The following is a 22,644-nucleotide window of genomic DNA, read 5'->3' on the forward strand; positions in this document are numbered from 1 at the left end:
AAATGAATGCCTAACCCTGACCCTAATCCTAACCATGACCTAATTGTAACCCTGACACTAAAACCACATTTTGAGCCTCAAAAAGGTCTTCAAGCTTGTGAGGACCGGTGAGTGTGTCCTCACATAATTTATATATACATGGGTTCAGAATGTAACCAGGGCTTGAATGAGACCTAACCAACACTAACACACATTGCACTTGTTGTGTTTCATGTTTGTCCTTTAGTTTGTTACATGTCTGTATATTCTGACATGACAAAGGTCTACCCACACATCTGGAGATTTGCACACAATTCCCCCTCTCCACGTATGTTTCAGCTGTGTCAACATCTCAGCTCTGCTGGGTCATGGTTACTTCAGCAGTGAGAGATGCAGCTCAACACAATGTTTCTCAGAGGCAGGATATTGATAGCACAGATAAGCAGATTATGTATGTGTGAATAGCTAATGCAAAGAGCTGCCCAGTAAGCTATTTTACTGCATTATTATAGTTATCCTAATTAGATGAATATTCACAGAGACAACATACAAGAGAAGGCATAAACAAAAACAACTTAACACAAGAGACTGCTGCTGTTACACAGTGTTGTGGTTTAAGTTAACAGGCCAGGTCCAAAGAGATCACTGTGACCAGCCAAGTCTCCGGAAAATAGCATCGCTATTCCTCGAAGATCCCTAGGAGGACTCTAAGTGTCATTAATATGGAAGCTCTTTTCTGGCCTTATTAACCAAACTGCACGTATGAAGCACTATTGATACTAAATTATCCTTTGCAAATCCGCAGTTCACTGTGATTGGTCAGATGTTGCCAATGCCACGCCCATCACGACTAAGAACCATTAACCAGCTTCGTGTTCCTGACTACTGATGTTAGGGTGAGCCAATCAAATGACAGTAAGAAACCCTGGCTTTGTAGCACAGGCCCAGGTCACCTGAACACCGTCTGTACACAAAGAAAAATCCTGTTCACTACTTTGTTACTGTCAAGAGAATTTTCAGATATTTGTAAATCTGGTTGTGAGTTTTCCCTAAATCACCGTCTACGGTGTAGACAACAAAAGATGTTTGTTTGGTTTACATTCGCCTTCTTTATCTGTGCTCATGTTCTACATAACTGATTCATAACAGGGGTAATTAGACAGAGGTACAGTTTATATCAGATCAGATCACTTTTATTGTCACATCACATTACTGGTACACTGGTGCAGCACATGTCAGTGAGATTCTTGTGTGCAAGCTTCACAAACAACAGCGGTGTCCAAAATATAAGAACCATAAAAAAATAAATACATAAATACATAAATAAAATATAAGAAATATAAAAAAATAAATATGCATTGAATGGCATGAATGTATGTACAAATAAAAAGAATGTATGCACATATATACATACACATGTTTATATGTGTGTATATACATAAGTATAACATATACAGAAAGTCAGCAGATGAATATTGTGCAAAAATGGCATTTATGTATAATATGGAGTGAAGTGTTCAGTGTTCAGCAGTCTGGTGGCCTCAGTCTGCTGGTCTGGGAGTGGATCCTGCAGGAAGTAGTGTGAACAGTGTGTGACTGGATGATCCTCCCTGCTTTCCTCAGGCTTCCTGTAGATGTCCTGGAGGGAGGGAAGCTCACCTCCAGTTATCCTTTTGGAACACAGCACCATATACTAATATCACTTTATTAGATTAATACAGCACAAGGTTCAGTTTTGCACAGAAATAGTTGCTAGAAACGCCCTACTTTTTTGACTATTTTTCAGAACCTGCACTTTCAGTTTTACTTGAGTAAAAAAGTTAAATCAATACTTTTACCAGAATGTTTTAATAAGCATCTTACCTCCTACTGAAGTACACGTCTCTTTTTTGGCCACCTCTAACACACACAGACACACATGTATCCCACATTAACCCCTGGCTAAATAACATCAGTGCCAAACACATATCGCAGGCTTGACAGGCTTCAGTCTAACTATATTTACAGCGTGTTTCCATCCGACTGGCTTTTCCATTACATTCAGACAGACAGCAAGAAATTTCAGAATTACAGTAACTGAGCAGTAAACACCGTGTCGACATCACAGGCAGCAGCTTTTTGAAGTGAAACTCATAACTGACGCTTTCCCTTCATTTGTGCAGAGAGCAGGCCCATCTGCCGGTGTCCGCGTGTCCCCTCCTCCTCCTCCGAAGAGTAGCTACGTCACATTTTGACGTCGTGTTGATTTTGAGCGGAGAAGTAATTTATTTATAAACTGACGCAAGGGCGCTAAATCTAAAATAAACCGTGAATAAAATGTGAAAATACATAAATACTTTTGGTGAAGCAGCTGCACGTATGAAAGGTTCGAGAAATTTGACCTTAACACAATAAACTTGCTACATTAGCGTTAGAGAGCGTTAAATAGAAAGTACAAGGAAAATGACTTGCTAGCACAGCCGGTCGGGCTACATTTTAGCTAGCTAGCTAGCTAACCGTAGTAAGTGTTGTTTTTCTGGCGTTACCCTGCAAATACTGTTTGTGGTAGTTTGTCGTCTTTTATTAACCTTTCCGTTGTTACGTTGTGGACTCATTTACTTACAACTATGTTCAACAGGGTTATGAGAGAACGCTAGCATTAGCTGGCTACCTGGAGGTTGCTCAAGAAACAAGACACGGCCAGCGATAACTCCGGCTAGCCGACAGTTTTAGCATTCCTGTTTCTACTTTAGTTAACTTGAGTCTTTTGGGGTTTTTTCGTGTCATATGTGTGGCAGAGGTTAACGTTACTCTATAGAATTATGGCGCCTCGCGTACAGCTGGAGAAAGCGGCTTGGCGTTGGGTGGAAACTGTGAAACCAGAAGAAATCAGGCAGGAGCATATAGAGCTAGCATATCGAATCAACCTCCCGGCCTGCAAAAGAGGTGCCTGCAGGTACAGTATCAACATTTCTAAACAATGTTAGTTGTGATAGCGCATGTTAGTGAAAATACCCCATTTGTTGAACTACATTATATTCAGATTAGTTAAAGGCTTAATGGTCGGCTGTTCCCTCGCTTGCGGACAAGCATCAAGTCTGTGGAGCAGTTTTATAGACTGTAGGAAAGCTAATGAAGACCCACTCTCGAATTTGACATTGCACAACTTAGCTCAGCCTAGCACACAGACACTTTGCTAGTGTCTTGTTACGGTCCGCACTGTTTGCTATGGTTGCGCTACAAAAACCATTATTGATCTCACCCCGTGGCCCCTACCTGGATACAAATGTGTGGGTGGCTGTGTTTGTCAACTGTGCGTTGTTTAAGAGCAATGTAGCCAAAGTGTGAAACAGTAAAGTTAATAATGTTAATTTGCTTTTCCAGGAGGAACTGCAAAGGGAATCCCAACTGCCTGGTTGGTATTGGTGAACAGGCATGGCTTGGAGAAATTGATGAAAGTGCTTTTCACAGTATCGATGACCCAAATTCAGAACGTCGAGAAAAGGTACTGCAAATGATTTTCTCACATGGCTTTTTTTTGGGCTGCCTTGCTTGATGATTGACAGTCCAAGTACTGGCCACATGTAGAAACAGTATATGTAAAGATACAGGTTATTTCTCTCTCTCTGCCCCTTTCTAGAACACATTTGTTGGGTTGACCAACCTTGGTGCAACATGTTACGTCAACACATTTCTGCAAGTATGGTTCCACAACCTGGAGCTGCGTAGGAGTCTCTATCAGTGCCAAAATTCAAGAGCAGAGGAACATGACACTGAGTCTGGTATAAGTCAAAACTAAATCCTGGGCTCCTTCTTTGTTTTTATTTGTTTTCCAAGTAAACTCGGCAGGTTTTAGCCAGATTTGGAAAGGTGTTGTTGCTTGTTGTACATATAAATAACGTACTACACACGTCGGTATGCAGTAGTTGGCACTTGTTCTTGTGCTTTCATAGATTCCTACTGATACTGGTGGCTGTAGCTCAGGTGGTAGAGCAGGCAGGTCACCTACTAACTGGAAGGTTGGTGGTTCGATCGATCCCAGTCTGTTCCAGTCTGCATGCCAAATATCCTTGGGCGAGATACTACCCCCATGTTGTTCTCCGATGCATCCATCAGAGTATTAATGCTGTGCGAATGTTAGTTAGAAAGCACTTAGTAACCTATTAGGAAAAAGTGCTTGTGTGATTGGGTGAATGAACAAGTGTAAAGCACTTTGAGTGCTCGGAGTAGAAAAATGCTGTATAAGAACCAGTCCATTTCCCATACTGGTTTTTACCCAAAGTACAAACACAGGGTTGATTGGTAGATTCTAAATTGGATGTGTGTGTGATGCAAAAGTGTCCAGAATCAAGCTGTTTGTGAATGTATGAGTAAATGTTCTCTGGTGTGTGGACGGCCCTTGGGCGAGATACTGAACCCTGAGTTGCCCCAGTTGCACCTCGCGGTGTGAGTGTGTGACAAAAAGACTGATCATTACATACACCATCACTTCGTGGAACAACCAAAACGGAGTAGAATACAGTCGAGTAGGTACTAGAAGAAAAGAGGCATCTCACTCACATTCACTCTGATGGATGCATTGGAGAGCAGCTCGGGGTTTTTGGCATGCACACAGCAAAATTCAAACTTTCTGGTGTGAAATGTGAAAGGCCCAATGCTCTGCTGGACTAGTACTCATTTCTACTGTTTTGAATGTATTTTCAAGTAACTGACATAATTTGCTTAAAGCAAAAGTTAACTTTTTATGTTAGCTACTGTGACAGCGCATATACAGTATACTGTGAAGGCTTATCCTCTGTCTATTTCAGATTACGAGCCCCAGTCCATCTGTGAGCATCTACAGTATCTGTTCGCTCTCCTGCAGAATAGCAACAGAAAGTACATCGACCCTTCAGGGCTAGTGAAAGCACTTGGTCTGGACACAGGACAGCAACAGGTACATTCAGTCCCATTTATCTATGCGTCCAAGGAGCCAGGCATCTAGCTTTGTCAAAATGATCTCACAATATCTTTTGAGACAATCTGAAGTTCTTTGTTGCACGCTGCTTTTGTTTCAGTCCAGTCTTTGTACCTGAACATTTTCAAAGGAATGTTTGTTAAGCCACTAAACACTGATCTGTGAATCACTCGAGCATTAAAAAGCACATATACCTCACAGGATGAATCACTGTTCTGTCTACACATAACGGAAACTTGGCAAAACTGTATTTTTAACCACTTTGTTACTAGAAGCCACCGTTTGTTCCCATAAGAGGCATGTACAAATTACATTATAATAGAATAATAGCAACACTTAGCAGTAAATCAGGAAGAAAAAACCCAGATATAGTCAATTAAATATTTTGCTGTATTTTATGTTTTTAGTTGTTTGGGGTTTTTTTAGGTTTTTTTGTTTTCAAGGTAAGTCACCTCGAGAACTGTGGGCTGTATTACAAAGTCAGTTCAACCAGTGTGCGACCTGGATTCACTCCCTAACACTGCCAAACTGGATAAACAGTCAAATGAAGCTAGTTATCAGCTAGTTAACTGAAGGTTTCCCCTGTGTGTGGCGTTGACATCATGTGACCAATCTAAAACAGCTACTTCATGGGTCATTGGAGGCTTCCTCCACAGAAAATGTGCCACCTACATTTTCAGAGAACCGAGGTCACAAAATACAATACTGTTGCAACAGAGCACGTGCAATTAATGCTGCAGAAAGTGGCTGTTCTGTTGATTTAGCAGACAAAATGGTAAAATAAACATTTTAATTCCAGTGAACTATTTCATGGCCGAGTGTGCATTTTGGTGCTGCTGTTTGTTTCTAAGGTCATGGCTGCACATCTGGGCTCCAAACTTTAAACTGGATCCATTCAAACATTAAAGCGCACTGTTCCATAGATGTGGCCATCGCGTTAGTTTGTTGCAGGTCAAAGTGAAATGAATTTTACTCGTTGAACATTCTTAGTGGGTGTTCTGTGTTCCAGTAGCTGCAGTTCTAGCAGTGTAAAAACGACGCGCAGCCGATTACAAACACGTATACAAATGACACTCAGAGAAAATTTGCCTAAGAGTTGAGAATGTGTTGAAGAATAAAGGTGCTCATAGCAAATATTGGCTTTCAAGCTTGTTAGGAATGTACACACACTCTGCTTTTTGTCCTACTGACTTCAGAGCCTTTATTTTCAGGATGCCCAGGAGTTCTCGAAGCTGTTCCTGTCTCTGCTGGAGGACACACTGTCCAAACAGAAGAACCCGAACCTGCGGGACGTCATTCAGCAGCAGTTCTGTGGACAGTTCTCCTACGTTACTGTGTAAGGCTTCTTATTACTTACACTTGTTTTAACCAAGTACTGCTTTGTGTGGATTTGTTTTTCACATGTGACATACTATTAACACGTGTAAATGCTCATTGACTCCTCAGAGCCCTGCTGTCAAAACCTGACGTAGATGGAGCTCTGTCTGTGAAGCTGAAGCTCTAAGTGCTTAACGTTTGGAGAACATGTTCTTAGAACATGTTTAGTGTCAGTACAGAACATTACATCACGTTACATTGGTTGGTAGGTTGCATACACATTAGTTTATGTTAGCTAGCTAATAACAGAAACTCAGTATATATAGTATATAAGCATTTCATACACTTCTTTGCTGAAGATTAAGTTTTCCATCAGTCTATATCCCTGCTAAACCTTACAGAACTGTAGTTTGAACCCCAACTGTGAGTGAGTTGTTGGGCCTTGGCTCATAAGAACGGGATACAGTGGCTTTTCTGACTTTGAAACAAAACTATACAGTGATTTGGACACAGGACATTTGTGTGTCAGGCTGGTTCCTGTCAGAATGCAGTAATAAGGAAGACAGGAAGGTTTCCTGTTCCACACAGATGTGCTGCTTGTTTATGTTTACAGTTCTTGGGAAATAGTTCTTTATGTTATGTTTTTGCCGTTTGCTACATAGGAGGGGTTTCACAGGTGTGGCTTAGTGTGTGTGCATATTTATTTAATATTAGAGTTAGCATTTGGACTGCAACATGAATCATTCAAAGGTGCTCAGCAGTTTTATGGTTTTGGTTTGAAGAAGAATGGGATGTATTTAAAAAAAACTGGTAAAAGCTGAAAAACTTCAGGACTTTTTCCCCCCAAACTTTAAAACATTCATTGCAAAAATGACCCAGCTGACATTTTTGAGAGTGCATAAAGCAGAGAGGTGGAAATGCTGTTGTTTTGGCTGTTCATCAGGTGTAACCAGTGTGGACGATCATCTGCTCTTCCATCACGGTTTTACGAGCTAGAGCTGAACATCCAGGGCCACAAGAGCCTCACGGAGTGTGTCACCGAGTTCTTAAAGGTATCTGTCATTCAGCTACACTCAGTTTGTAGGTGACATTATTGCATTAGTTTATTTAAAATCAAAATCAGTCACATGTTAGCAAATATTAGATCTGTCCAGTTTGAATTTAATTGCCTTTTAAATGTTCTGACTTTATTTTCCTTGCACCCCACTTTGCAGGAGGAGAAGCTGGATGGGGAAAACCGCTACTTCTGTGAGACGTGTCAGAGTAAGCAGAATGCCACCCGAAGGATCAAGCTGCACAGCCTTCCTCCAACCCTCAACCTGCAGCTCATGCGCTTTGTCTTCGATAGGTCAGTCGTCACTCTGTATTTCTCTGATCTTTAATTTTTATGGTGGTTTCATTTAAATGGGGGCAGGATGTCAACTAAATAATAATATTACATAAAAGTAATCAATTGATTTGGATGTCATTGAGTGAATTAAGTACTTAATCTCCTATAACCCAGCTAGAATGGAAGGCAGCAAAGAAGTGGCTAAAGAGAAGCACGGCCAGCCTAAATAACTCAGTCCTATAGACGATCTGTGATCTGAAGCTTTGAGTTGATAAGGGGCAGCCAAGAAACCTAAAGGATTTAGAGTTTCTATAAAGAGAAGGCTGAGGAAAATGTTTGTGTGCTGCTCACTCATTTTGGATCACAACAAATGAAAACTTAAGTTTTGTAGATCCTGATCACATTATGCTTTAAAAAGTAGGACTGTCCATGAAATGCTGAACACAGTTTCACAGGCCGGCCCACTCTTCCATGTTACATCTGTTTTGTGTTTTAAACCAAGATGGCACTCACTCATCTTGAGACTTCAGAGTCGAATGGATGATGCTGGAGTAGCTGTGTTCACCTTTTATACTGTCTAAACTAAAATACATAGCAGTATTAAAATGTAATCTTTTTTTTAAAATCTCTTAAAGTTACTTTTTTAAGGAAACTAGGTGGAATTAATTAATTAAACTATTTATGTCATTGGTTTCTTCTGCCTTGAGGTCAGAGGATTTACTGACATGTGTTTTCTCCTCCAGACAAACAGGCCACAAGAAGAAGCTCAACTCTTTCATCAGCTTTCCAGAGCAGTTGGACATGGGGCCTTTCCTAGAAGAAAAGCAAGGTATGAGCAGTATCTCTGTGTGCCACAGAAAGTAGCCACACCGATTCAACAGTTTCCACTGGCTTGTGGCAGCTATACAACAGGAATGTGGTCCAGCTTATACATAAACAACTGTGTCTTGAGTGATTCAGTTACACGTTGACTAGGGGTGCAACGATACTCGTATCGATATTGAACCGTTCGATACAGTGCTTTCGGTTCGATACGCATGTGTATCAAACAATACAAAATTTTTAATTTATTTTATCAACTTTTCTTCTGACAATGCTGTCTGTGTTGAGAGCTCAGTGGATCTGCGTTTGACTACTCCGCCTAGGCTGCACTGTCGAGCGCAGATCCACTGAGTGCAGCGCAAGCTAGCGAGACAGAAGCTAAGCTCGTTGCAACATGGCAACTTGAACCTCCCCCACCCTCATTCAGATCTGGCCTTTGGAACTATTTTGGTTTTCATGTGAAGTATGACCCTGAAGGTAAGCGCATGATGGACAAAAGTAAAACAGTATGTCGGATGTGCCACACAATGCTCAATTACATGGGTGGGAACTACTGCGTTAGCGCAGTTTGCTCGTTAAGGTGTTGACGCCGTCCAGCCCCACGCACGGGGCGATCCGCGGTAGCTCGTTAACGGAGATTTGCCGTGTTGTGGCATTAACGTCATTTCAGATTAACGCTGACAGCACTAGTGGGAACACAATGAATATGACTGCACATTTACTCCGACATCATCCTAGTGCGAAGACAAGTGGAAGCAGACAAAAACAACAAGCACGCATGCTACAAACTTTACCCGAGTCATTTAGACAGCCGTTAGCACATGATTCTCCTTATAGGGACCTGATATGTTTAATATGCTGCTGAGAGTATACCCCAGAAGAAGCGTATAGTATAGCTTTTATTTTGGAAAGAGCCATTTCCCTGTAATAAACTCTCATTTCCAAAGATGAGGGATTTCTCCATCAGATATTTATTTTTTTATTACTTTGTCGTTTCAGCAACATTAAATTTAAAAACTGTACTTTTGAGTTAAAATATATATTTATAATTTTAATAAATGACAAATTAAAAAAGCATGAACATTTTTTTTGTATCGAAAAATATCGAACCGTGACACCAAAGTATCGAACCGAACCGTGAATTTTGTGTATCGTTGCACCCCTAACGTTGACAGCTACATTAGTTCACACCTAGTTATAGCATAGATCAAATGTGGATTGCACCTATGTATTTGAGGTACCTAAATAAATAAATCATCTGTTGTCTGCCAGTTGTTGCACTTTAACAAAGTGACATGTGAAAAAGTTCACTTGCAGCCTGTCTCTAAAGTGGCCCCAGACACATTATGCATGTAGACACTGGTAAACTAAAGGGGCCCAGCACAGACCATCTCTGAATCTGGTCTGAGTGATTACATCTCCTGTATGGTTGAGGAGTGTCTTACTACCCAGTAACATGAGTTATAATGTTATGTCTGTCTGTCTCTCCAGATGAGAAGTGTGTCTATGAACTGAGCGCAGTGCTGATTCATCGGGGAATCAGTGCCTACTCCGGCCACTACATTGCCCACGTGAAAGATGCTCGTACTGGCGACTGGTACAAATTCAACGATGAGGAAATTGAAAAGATGGAAGGCAAAAAGCTACAGCTTGGTATTGAGGAGGACATTGGTAAGTAGCATGGAAATGGGGACACTTCAGTAGTACCTTTGTGAAATCCCCATGTAACGTTATTGTTGCCAAATATTATTTCTAATGTATAATGTTCTTCCATTCATCCATTTTCTTCTGCTTATCTGGGTCTGGGCAGAGAAGCCCAGACCTAACCACCTTCTCCAGCTTGTCTGGGGGAGCACCATGGCATTCCTCGGTAAGCTGGAGAGATTATATCTCTCCAGCTGGAGAGATTTGTCCACATAGGGTTAGGCTTAGAGTTATATATGTTGGACTGGTTCCCAGTGGGTCGACTGCCCTTTGTCAAAGATTTTTTTCATAATGGCCTCTGGCTCGCACTGGAGCGGCTCACAGCCGAGTATGAAGCGGCGGGAATGAGAATCAGCACCTCCAAGACTGATGGAGGCTCCTCAAAAGGGTGGAGTGCCCACTCTGTGTCAGAGATGAGCTGCTGCCCCAAGTGGAGGAGTTTAAGTATCGCGTGGTCTTGTTCACAAGTACAGGGAGAGAGGAGAGGGAGATAGACAGACGGATTGGTGCTGGATTGGTGCGGAGAGATTATATCTCTCCAGCGTGTCCTGGATCTGCCCTGTGGTCTCCTCCCAGTGGGACATGTCTGAAACACCTCACCCAGGAGGCATCGTTTTGGTGTGGAGCAGTAGCTGCTCTACTCTGAGCCCTTTTGGATGGCCAAACTCCTGAGTCTGTCCCTAAGGGCCAGGCACCCTTCAGAGGAAGCTCATTTCTGCTTTTTGTATCCACAGTCTTGTTCTTTCCGTCACTACCCACAGCTCATGACCATAGGTGAGGGTAGGGACATAGATCGACCTTTTACACTCAGCTCTCTCTTTATTATGACGAACCAGTACAGCATCTGCATCACTGCAGCTGCAGCACCAATCCGTCTGTCTATCTCCCTCTCCTCTCTCCCTGTACTTGTGAACAAGACCACGCGATACTTAAACTCCTCCACTTGGGGCAGCAGCTCATCTCTGACACAGAGTGGGCACTCCACCCTTTTGAGGAGCCTCCATCAGTCTTGGAGGTGCTGATTCTCATTCCCGCCGCTTCACACTCGGCTGTGAGCCGCTCCAGTGCGAGCCAGAGGCCATTATGAAAAAAATCTTTGACAAAGGGCAGTCGACCCACTGGGAACCAGTCCAACATATATAACTCTAAGCCTAACCCTATGTGGACAAAGCTCTTGGAATAGTTGTATAAGGATCAATTGGTTCGAAGCAACAGGCCAGACACTCTGTGCTCCAGAAGCACCTCTCACAGGACACTCCGAGGGACAGGGCTGAAAGCCTTCTCCAAATCCACAAAACACGTACACTGGTTGGCCAAATTCCCATGCACCCTCAAGTATCCTCGAGAGGGAGAAGAGCTGGTCCAGTGTAGGATTGGGCGATTGGACAAATATATCGACTATCGACGATAGGCTGAGCCCATCGGCAATTGTTTTCACAAAGGCAATTTATTTATTTATTTGCCCATGAATAAGTTTGCTAACAGTGATGGAGCTAATAGAAACAGTCAACAGAAAAAAAATAATAGCACTGTTTTAACAGCATCCTCCTCAGAGTGCGCCCAAATGCTTGTTGCTGCAGAAGCTGGTGATAGCCTAGCATACTCAGCCGGATGGTGGACACGTACATGCTCATGCAAGTTGGTCGTGTTTGAGTCCTTTGCTCGCACTATACGTCTGCAAAAGTGGCACACAGCTTTGGTTATGTCCTCTTTCATCCCAAATGGGCAACTTAATATATATATTTTTTAGTGCTGTTAGCGTTAATGTGACTAACGCAATTAACAGTTAACCCAACCCATCTGGAGCGCAGACTGAGTCAGAATCCCTGAAATGTCTCTGTCAGCGCATTTCGGGCAGTTTGTCCAAAGTTTGTTCATTCTGCGCTCCAGATGGGTTGAGCGCGTTAAAAATTTTAATCATGATGACGGCATTAACGCTGACAGCCCTAATTTTGGAGGGAAATTAGTTTGTCCATGTTTGGACTTCTGTGTTGTAAACGCTCAAATCAGTCCGTGCATGATTACATTGCTCCGCCCTTCAAAAGGTCTGCACATGCGTGGATGTATCGCTCATCATCGATTATTGGACTGACGATTGTCGGTTGGAAAATTTTTACATATCGCCCCACTCTAGTCCAGTGATCTGTGACCAGGAAGATAACAGAACCTCGGATGCTCCTGTGTCTGAGGTTCAGCTAAGGGAGGGAGTCTTCTTTCCAGCATCCTGGCATAGACTTTCACGGGGAGGCTGAGGAGAATGATCCCCCCTATAGTTGAAGCTTCTGGTCCCCCTTCTTAAAGATGGGAACCACCACCCAGGTCTGCCAATCCAAATGTACCGCCCCTTGTTTCCACGCAACATTGTAGAGTTGTGGCAGACAAGACAGTCCTATAACATCCAGCGCCTTAAGGAGCTCAGGGTGAACCTCATCCACCCACCGAGGAGTTGTTTAACAGTGACCTCGCCCCCGGAGATAGTCAAATCGTCCCTCTCGTCCCCAGACTCTGCTTCCACTACAGAAGACATGTCAGTTGGATTAAAGAGCTCCTCGATGTATTCCTTCCATTGCCCAACAATATCCTCAGTTGAAGCCAGCAGAGCTCCACCCACTCTATACACAATGTGGGTTGAGCACCACTCCTGAGTCACCTGATGGTTTCCCAGAAACTCTTCAAGGCAGTCAAAGTTTTTTTCCATGCCCTCTGCACCACCCAGTGCCACTGCGCCCAGCCGGGCCCATGGCACTGGCCTTCGGGTACCCCAGGCCTGGCTTCAGGGCGGGGGCCCAGACAGAGTCAGCTGTTCCCTAGATTTGTCACTTATAGGGGTGTATAATGTTCTTTACTATAAAAATGTAAACACAAGGTTTCCTAATAACAGTGGACCAGCTTTTTTGTTTGTTTGTTTGTTTGTTTTGCAAATGTGTTGTCAATTTTACCACCTGAGGGATGTATACACTTTCTTATAGTTGTTTTTCTTCTTTACTCCACTTGTTTCCTAGCTGAGACGGTAAAATCCCAGACAAAAAAACCAAAGTGCAGTAAAGGCTATCACTGCTCCAGAAATGCATACATGCTGGTGTATAAGGTCCAGCAGGAGGAAAGCTCAGGTCCTTTCAGGACTAATGTGGAGGTGCCAGGTGTGTCGATTTTGAATTGATTTTGCATGACCTCTACAATTGGTGAAAACAAATGGAGACCTCTGTGTGATGCATGTCTGATTGTCTTTTCTCTTTTCTGACCAACAGCCTTTCTTCAGAGGTTGGTAGACCAAGACAACCGTAAGTTTGAGGAATGGTGCAGTGAGATGACTGACATGAGAAAACAGAGTGTGGATAAGGGCAAGGCTAAGCATGAAGAGGTGAAGGAGCTCTACAAGCTTTTACCCGCAAGAGACGGTCGGTAAAATCATGCCTTAATCATCCACAGTCCACTTAACAGAAACACTTAGAGTGTGCACATGTTTGTTACTCTCAGTTCAAAGTATTCTTACATGCACACAGTGTGCTGTTTCCCAAATGTAAACTCTACTTCGTCAGGCTGTTGAGGTATATTATTGGCTCCTCGAGCATCTTCATCTTCCGAAACAACACGATGGATTCACAAAAAACCATACCACCTTTAGTCTCTGGTGCCACTGTTGGACATATTCCAGCTCTACTGTGTTAGACTGCAGCTGTCAGTATTAGTCTTTATGTTCTGTCTATTGCCTAGAAGGTCAACAAAGAAACTCAAGCAGGTGGAGAACTTGTGCTGTGCTGCTAAACAAGGTTTGCTATTGATAGCTGCAGTCCAAGGCAGTGGAACTGCCTGATTATTTTTGCATTCTTGTTACACAGTGCATGTGACATGTGTGAATAATTATTTATGTCACACATTTTATGCGTACACGCACACACACAAACACGGCCATGTCAGGCCACGAATAGGATGTGATTTGTTGATCTCACAGTCATTAGTACAACAGATTCCCTCCCTGTACTGTTAAGGCACACATGCCTTGGGATATAGCAATGGGTGGTCCGGACATTGGCATGCTTTATGCGATGGAGCCAATGCAGCGGGCTGTGATCCAAACAGAGTGTGAAAGGGTGGCCCGGGAGGTAATAATAGAGTCAACCACCCACCAGATTGCCAGGCACTCCTTTTCAGCCGTGCTGTCCCAGGGTTCCTACTCTGACAGCTTCCGGCTGGTTTAACCGGGCGGTCCCACCCCCTCCCCACCCTCAGGAGCAAAACTGCCTACGGCACTCTATTTGAGGTGTCAGTCTGCAGAATAAAAGGGAAGGAAAAGTTAGGAGTGTGGAGCAGGGGCTTCTCACAGAGAGCCTTCTTCCCCTGCACGAATGCCACCTGGCACCGCTCTGTCCACTGGACCAGATCTGTGGCATCCTTTCAGGTGAGACTGGGGGCTGGTCTGGTCCGTGAAGTTCAGCACAAACCAGCAGTAGTAATCAGCCAGGAACCGTCTCACCTCTTTTTAGGTCTTGTGACATGGTCAGGATGCGACAGTTGTTGTTTTCGCACCTGTGGGTACAACTGCACACCTCCCAAGTGGTTACCCCAGATACTGTACCTCCTTCCATTCAACTTCAAAACTTCTTCGGGTTGCTGGTGAGCCCCGCCTGCCTCAGGGACTCCGGGACCGTGGGCACCCGCTGTACATGCTCCCCCCAGGTGTCACTATGGATGTTAATGTCATTCGCATAGGCGGAATATGCAGCGAGCGGTCCATGAGACGTTGGAAGAAGCCTGGCCTCCAAACAAGCCGAATGGAAGTGTGACAAACTGGCCCAGGAACTTGTTGACCCGGGGCATGGGATAAGCATGTGACTCTTCTATCACTCCTATCTTCAGCATTTCAGTTAATTCCTTCTGAACAATTTATGTGTTATGTTCAGGCAGCCTGTAGGGTTATGAACGCACCTTCACACCAGGGCACGTTACAGAATAGTGCTCTATGAAATTGGTATATCTGGGCATGGGGGAGAATATATCTGCAAAACACTGTTGCAATGAAAAACACATCCGCTCTCTGGTCATCACAATGGAGGGAGGAGGTAATGGTGGAAATTGGCATCTCCGGCTCCAGCTCGTCTCTCTCTTTCACCAGGCTCACCAGAGAAATAGTTTCAGCCACTCTCCATGCTTGAAGGAGGTTGAGTTGATATACTTGTGTATACTTCCCCTGTCCGACTGCACCAACTCATAGTCAACTCGTCACACGGCGAGCAACTTTGAGGTCGAAGAAGGGAGTAATAGAGTACTTGGTCTTTCATTCATTCTTAGCTGGGCTTGGACCTTCCTCCCACTTTTCTTTAATTAGTTACAACACTGTAGCTTCCTGATGAACAGCAACTCAAAGGGAAAAAGTTCCGTGGAGGCCTGGGGCACCTCCTGCACTGCAAACAACAGAGGGCCTAACCACTGATTCCAATTGCGTTCATCCTCGTGAATGAACTTCATGGATTCTAAAGTCTTATTCAGACGCTCCACCAGCCCATTGGTCTGAGAGTGGTAGACGTTGGCCCAAACAGATTTAATGCCTAGTAATTCATACAGCTCTGTTAGTGAGCAGGGAACGATATGCCCTGCTCACTCAGTAGCTCTTTAAGGGGGCTGACTCAGGAGATGACCTGAAACATCGCCTACGCCACACTTTTTGCAGAAATTATGCCCAGCAGCATTGCTTTGGGATATCGCATCACATAATCCACTGGAACTAATGCGATATCCATGTGCACTCCGTTGAAATGGCCCCATGAGGTCCATGCCATTGCGCTCACACAATGCACCCATTACACCCAGTGCACCCATTACCACTCTGTTATTTGGTAATGGGTGCAAAGGCGCTTTCGAAATGATCGGCTGGTTCACCAGCTAAGACTCAGACCAGGGCGCACCATCGGTGCACGTTCCTACGAATGCCCGGCTAATAAAATTGAGACATTGTTCGCTCCAGAGTTGTGTCATATCCCGTATGCCCCATTTGTCCTCACAGACAAAGGGAGGGTTTTGGAGGGCTGGCAAAACAGAACATCTCCCCCACCTTCATCCCTGGGCACTGTTGACGAACGTCTCCTGGTCGCCCGCACCTCCGACATTCCTGCCCCGATGTACGTGCAGCTCCCAGTGAGTGGGGTCCAGTGTCTGTAGCCGCTGAGACCAATAAAGAAACAGCAGAGAGAGAAGGGGTATTCTGTGCAGGCAGTGGTGACCACAGTGGTGTTATCTCCCGGAGCCACCTCCTTGGCACCGGATCCTGACAATGTCCTGCCACCTGTTGTGGCTCTCTAACCGATTCTCTCGCCCGTTACCACGATGTTCCAGTTGGCTGGTCGACATCAGTGGACGCACTCCAATGTGTCTGCCAGGAGCCCCTCCACGAACTGCTCAAGCACAGTCCAACTGCCTAGCTTGCCAAGTCGTGCAGCCACCTGGAGTAGGCCTGTTCCTCCGCCCACATTAGCGCCTTCCGGAAGCATCAGTGGTGGTCCTCTGGGAAGAGCCACAGCCAATACACTATTGCCCATTGGACGTCTTAGAAGCTGACTTTCGCCGCTGCGGATAGGCTGAGAGCCAAGGCCTGGGCTTTCCCAAAAGCAGTGACAGCGGCCGCAGGACCCACTCCACCCCGGGCCACTAACACACCTCCACTGTGACTCGACAAACCTCCAAGAACGCCTGGGGGTCACCCCCCTCCCTGATCCAGTAGAGAGTCCCACCGGAGCCAGGGGGAGCAGCAGCGGTGCCAGTAAGGAGGCAGACCAAGCAGCTAGCCTCTGCAGAAACTGCGTCCAGGATTCAGCCTGGTCTTGCAGCTTCTCCATTTGCATTTGCCACACCACCACTTGCTCTTGCTGCAACGTTGCTAGTTCCACCACCGTCTGCACCAGTAATAGGACTGGGTGTGCAGGCTGTGTTCCCACATGCCTGCCTGGGTTTTGGCACCACTGAGACACATGTGTTCTGGGACCCCAGCATCACACACATACAGTCAGGTTTACAGGCCATTTATTTGCAAAGGTGATCTCTGGTGAGCTTTCACAACTTTCCAGCTGCACCGGTGCCAGCCTGCCTTCCCTGGCACTGTCCCTCTGAACCTGTCGGTTTTTGGTTTTGTTTTTTTTACAAAACTGAAAGAGTAGTTAACACATGTATGTCTGGGATAAGGTACAGGGAACCTGTTGTTACCAGAAGCCTGAATCTTTCTCCTTATGGTTGTGTTCCTCTGCTTTCTCTGTGTACAGGCGAGCCGTATGAGTTTATCCCCCTTGACTGGCTTAAGAAGTGGCTTGATGACTCCACTGCCACTAAAGAAATTGACAGCTCCCGCTTCTTGTGTTCTCATGACAAACTTCACCCAGACAAAGTGGGAGACACCAGGAAGGTTTCCATGCAAGCTGCACAACTCCTGTATGAACGCTACGGTGGAGGGCCTAGACTGAATGGTTAGACTTTTCAAATCATGAGCTTCTGCACCCGTCATAGTTTCATTTCTTCAAGTTACACATCCATCACTGTCATATTTAACCATGTCAGACTAATGAAAAAGTGAACTAAGAGTTTCAAATTATACTCAAAATGACAAAATGATCTTGTTTCAGCACAAACTGTGTCATTGCAACACATTTACCACTGGTAAGGATGACTAGTGCAGACAGCTGTCAGATTCACTTGTTCACTTTGAAATAAGGTTTATTAAATGTGTTTAAACAGTTTTTGATAGGGTGTGCCTGAGAATGCAGCAAACCGATAACATTTGTTCAAAAAAGTTTGTTATTGCAGAGAGGTCAGTAACCTCACGCGTATACTAGAATATGAAAATACTACAGATTACCTCTGTCTATATTGTATGTTCTGTACAACAGTGTAGGTCACTTTGTGTGTTTGTTTAGAGTCGTCTTTGTGCAGAGAGTGTGTTAGCCAACGGTGCAGAGTGCTTCGGCTGAAGAACCAGCTCAGTGAAGATTACAAGGAAATCTCAAACTTGGTGAAGCGCACGTTCAGGTAAGCACGCTCTGGCTAAGTGTAGGTTGGCGAATCAATGTCTTGACTTAAGTCCATATAAAAGTATATTTTATTGCACTGTGTATCAGTGGTGCAGGTTTCTGGGTAGGCAAAGCATCTCTGCGGAGCTGGAGGCAACTGGCTTTGGAACAGCTGGAGGAGGATGAACATGAAACCACACACAACAACAGCCAGACCAATGGACAGGGACCACACACCAACAACAGTAAAGGTTCTAATAATCCTCACAATTGTATTTTTTCTTCTGTGTCCTCCACTTCCATTATTGTGTTTTTGTACCTGTCAGCCAAACTGAAAATAATAGACATTTACTGTGTTTCATTCACTCATCATTTGCAGATTTGCTGCACATAATATTCCTCATATTAATTATATAATAAGTATTGATTTTGACCTGATTCTGATGCTTGTCCTGTTTTTATTTTGACCTTCCCTAAAGAGACCTCCCCAGGATTGTTTAGGCATTCTGTAAATGGGCTTTTATTTGCTTGTTCATAAAATGTATCTTTTTCAAATGACCAGAAAAGCCAATAAAATTCATAGATTTTTGTTCACAACTGTAGACAGATTCTTGAATATACTCAAAGGCCATTTTATTAGGTACATCTGTTCAGCTGCTCGTTGACACAAATGTGTAATCAGCCAATTCCTTGGCAGACACTCGTGGATTTAGCCATGTAGACGTGGCCAAGACAACCTGCTGAAGTGCAAACCAAACATCAGACTGAGGGAGAAAGATGAATTTATTTTGAGCATGACATGTGCACAGGGGCAAGCCACGCTGTTCTGAGTATTTCAGAAAAAGAGAAGCTTTTATTGTAACCAGCGAAGTGTCCAGTGACTATGTGTGTGCACCAGTCGTGCTTTACATGTGCAGCCATGTTTGGCATCTGCGACCATGGTTTTGGATATGAACATTACCTGTTTGTTTGCAGAGTTCAGCTCAGAGCTGTCAGAGTGCACTGAGGATGAGATGAAGACTTTTAATGAAGATATCGTCTGCAGTCACGGTATTTGCCACCATCAGCAGTAATTATTAGATATGCAGATGTTTTAAACACTTTAAAAACAAAACAACGTTCGCTGTTATGGCTGTGCTAACATCCACAATATAATTCTTATGTACCTACTGTGTAGGTGGTCTGAGTATTCTGGAAACTGAACGGAAGTTGGTGTCGCCTGAAGTTTGGACCAAGTTTCGGGAATACTTCCCCAAAGCCCCAGAATTCACCCAGGACCAAGAGGCCTGTCAGCAGTGCCTGGTTAGTGCACAGTAGTGCATCACACTGATCCCCTGTGTCGGCACTACAGCTACATTATCTTTGAAATATATTTTCTTTAAGCCTGCATCACAATTTGTCAGACACAGTTCATGTTGTGTAGATTGATGGTTCATTAACCTCCTCAGACCCAAACTCTTCCACAGCATTTTTAATTTGATATTTGGGCTGATTGGGACCTGATCAATGTAAAAACAAAGAATTGCCTGATTTTTGTTTCTAAAAAAAATAAGAGCCACATATGAGGATATTCGTTTAAAATTTCGATAGAACAGTAGCAGTATAATGCCCTCGTAAGTGGATATCAGGCCCTTGTAGAGCAAAATTGAGTATTTTAGTCTAAATAACCCAAAATGTGACGTCCACGTATGTGGCCAGGTCCTAGAAGGTGAAACATGAACATTTGTTTACAGTAAATGAAATGGTTTGGTGTTACTAATCCACACAGCTCGAGATGAAACTGGGATTGATGTGACCCTTAAATTAAAATCAGCTGGACAGCCTTCATGATTAATGCATAGAAATATTGATGGTTTCCACCAGTGTACTGGTATTCTATATTCAATACGGCAGCATGGTTGCACAGTGGTTCGTACTGTTGCCAGTTCCACCATCAGACTAGAGTCTTTCTTTGTGGAGTTTGCCGGTTCTCCCCGTGTCTCTGTGGGTTCTCTCCAGGTACTCCGGCTTCCTCCCACAGTCCAAAGACGTGGAGTTAGTGGGATAGGTTAAGTGGTAACTCTAAATGTGAGTGCGAGTGGTTGCCTGTCTCTGGGTGTTAGCCCTGCGACAGACTGGTGACCTGTCCAAGGTGTACCCTGCCTCTCACCCTAGGACAGCTGGGACAGGCTCCCCAACAGCCCCCTGGAAGAGAATGGATGGATATATTCAATACATATGATATAGTGATATTGAAAAATTAATATTTTGTCCCTCTGATGATAACTACAGCTGACAAACTTTCGTCTTTTAATATTGAGCTACAAATGAATAGAGCTGGGTATCACGTTCAATTTCTAGATTTGATCCATTTTGACTCAGTCAGTCAGAAATATCATCATTCTGATCATTTATCAGTACAGATCCATATTTTTATATCTATGTATAAACCAAAGCTGACACTGTGAGAGCGTCACAGCAGGCGCCTTTGTGTCAAAGTACTGAGGATAAAACACAGAAACAGGAAGCAGATTTGCCTGTTCTGGCCTTTTATTGCAGATAACCTTAAAAATATTCTGCATTCGATCAAAAACTGAAGAAAACCAGGAATCAGCACCTGAACATTAGCTGATGCTGCTGAAGAGAAGCAAAGTTACAGAGGTTTGATTACAGACACGGTAGGGCTGCCACAAACGATTATTTTGATAGTCGACTAGTCACCGATTATTTTTGCGATTAGTCGACTAATCAGGTCATGCATCCATTGGACGTAAAATGTACAGCTTATTGCACCAGCATGCATCTGCTCTTATATAACTATCATTAGCTTACAGCTTTAAGTGTTTCAGGTATGTGCTAACTAAAAATAAAGACAAGATGATAGTTTATTAAATTTTAATGAAATTTGCAGATTGTTTAGGTGAAGTTTAATAAACTCAGCCGTCTGCTCCTTGCTATCTAAAATGTAACAGGACACCGGAGTATATTCTCCAGCATCTCACACTTCTGATAATCAGTTGTCTGCTTGATGTTTATTCAGCTGTGTAAAAACTATAACTTTAATCTCAGCCAAACCGATTTACTCAGGAACAAATAAAATACTAAAAAAAGCCAAACAATAACATTTTTAAGTTATCTAAGTGACTTATATAGAGATTGACAGACCACGTGACTTTCGCGCATTGCATGCTGGGAGGTGATGGCAAAACATTCAAAGTACCGCATTAAATGCAAGCATTTGCAGCACCGCAAAACGTTTATTCTCCGGATCCAATACCGTCTTGCTTTTTCTTTCCTCACCAAAAAGGGAATGTACAAAACGAAGGAGAACAATGCCGGTCCGTACAAAGACAGACTGATGAAAAGGCAAAGAAAAGATACGAGGAAAAAAATCAAAGGAGTGAAAGGGTCAGACCCTTACGAGCACACAGAGTGGACAAAAGACGTTAGCGTGCTGCCCAACTTTCACCACGCTCATATTTATAATTATACGGTTCTTGGAGTGAGTGCATACACATACACAAGCCCGGGTACAGTTTACCGACGGATGGGTACAGGACCTTGAAATGCACCGTGTAGAACGAAAGACCATCGTACAAACAAAGGTAAGTTTACCAGTCTCACAAATCGTCTTCATAAATACACATTCGTTAACCGTTTATTAATAGGACCTTTGAGCTCACGGTAATTAATTTGTAGTGGAAATAATTTCTGGTACGCATTACAGAAATGTAACAGTGACAATAATTATGTGTGCCTATGCCAAGAGGCACACATATTACTATTCGTCGGATTTATTATGTGTGCCTATGCCAAGAGGCACACATATTACTATTCGTCGGATTTATTATGTGTGCCTATGCCAAGAGGCACACATATTACTATTCGTCGGATTTATTATTATTATTATTATGTGTGCCTATGCCAAGAGGCACACATATTACTATTCGTCGGATTTATTATTATTATTATTCTTCAGTTTCCGCCTGAAATTTTGCAGCGAATCTCGCCTCGCAGTTTTGAGACAAGATTCATATATGTTACCTCATTTTGTGCGGCTGGATCAGGAATGGTGTGCTATGACTTTTGGTGTTTATGACTATTATAGTTTTTTAAATATTAATATTTTAGTGAAAATTTTCCCGCGCTTCTCTGCCAAACAGTTTTGACAATAGGGTTACATATGTTAGATCATTTTGTGCGGCTGGAGCTGGACTAGTATGGTATACACTTTTGGTGTTTATGACTTTTATAGTTTTTTAAATATTAATATTTTAGTGCAAATTTAGAAAGATTCTTCTTTTGGCGCCATAGAAACAGACTTCATTTGTGGTGTGTTGGCTCCATCTTTTGGTCCCACTGATACAAATTTCAAACTTCATTTGTGGTGTGTTGGCTCTCTCTAGTGGTATGCCGGGAGTAGTACGGCCTGTCTACCCTTATTTGGATTACCGTAATGATGACAATATCAACGGTGCGCACAGCGTCGCTGCTTTCAGGAGCCATTGGAATTTTTAAGGTTGCGCAAATCATTCAAAAGTTACGGTAATGCTTGGTGGAAAACTCAATATCCCACAATTCATAGC

At 43.5% G+C, this 22,644-nt stretch overlaps 1 protein-coding gene across 5 annotated transcripts in view; it reads left to right on the plus strand.

The window, feature by feature from the left end:
- The first annotated feature begins 2,249 nt into the window (after positions 1-2,249).
- usp48 (ubiquitin specific peptidase 48) overlaps positions 2,250-22,644 on the plus strand; it is a 46,135-nt gene continuing 25,740 nt past the window's right edge. The window contains exons 1-17 of one of the 5 annotated variants that reach the window (XM_063474956.1): positions 2,250-2,344; positions 2,757-2,914; positions 3,343-3,463; positions 3,599-3,740; positions 4,767-4,894; positions 6,127-6,251; positions 7,176-7,284; positions 7,447-7,580; positions 8,306-8,391; positions 9,876-10,055; positions 13,091-13,228; positions 13,337-13,486; positions 17,339-17,539; positions 17,987-18,098; positions 18,188-18,330; positions 19,055-19,129; positions 19,257-19,381. In XM_063474956.1, the coding sequence (XP_063331026.1) occupies positions 2,781-2,914; positions 3,343-3,463; positions 3,599-3,740; positions 4,767-4,894; positions 6,127-6,251; positions 7,176-7,284; positions 7,447-7,580; positions 8,306-8,391; positions 9,876-10,055; positions 13,091-13,228; positions 13,337-13,486; positions 17,339-17,539; positions 17,987-18,098; positions 18,188-18,330; positions 19,055-19,129; positions 19,257-19,381 (2,103 nt within the window). In that variant the 5' untranslated portion in view covers positions 2,250-2,344; positions 2,757-2,780. The other 4 variants (XM_063474960.1, XM_063474955.1, XM_063474957.1 and 1 more) reach the window with 4 other exon arrangements.

Source organism: Pelmatolapia mariae, linkage group LG5, assembly GCF_036321145.2.
Source record: "Pelmatolapia mariae isolate MD_Pm_ZW linkage group LG5, Pm_UMD_F_2, whole genome shotgun sequence".
Taxonomy (NCBI): domain Eukaryota; kingdom Metazoa; phylum Chordata; class Actinopteri; order Cichliformes; family Cichlidae; genus Pelmatolapia; species Pelmatolapia mariae.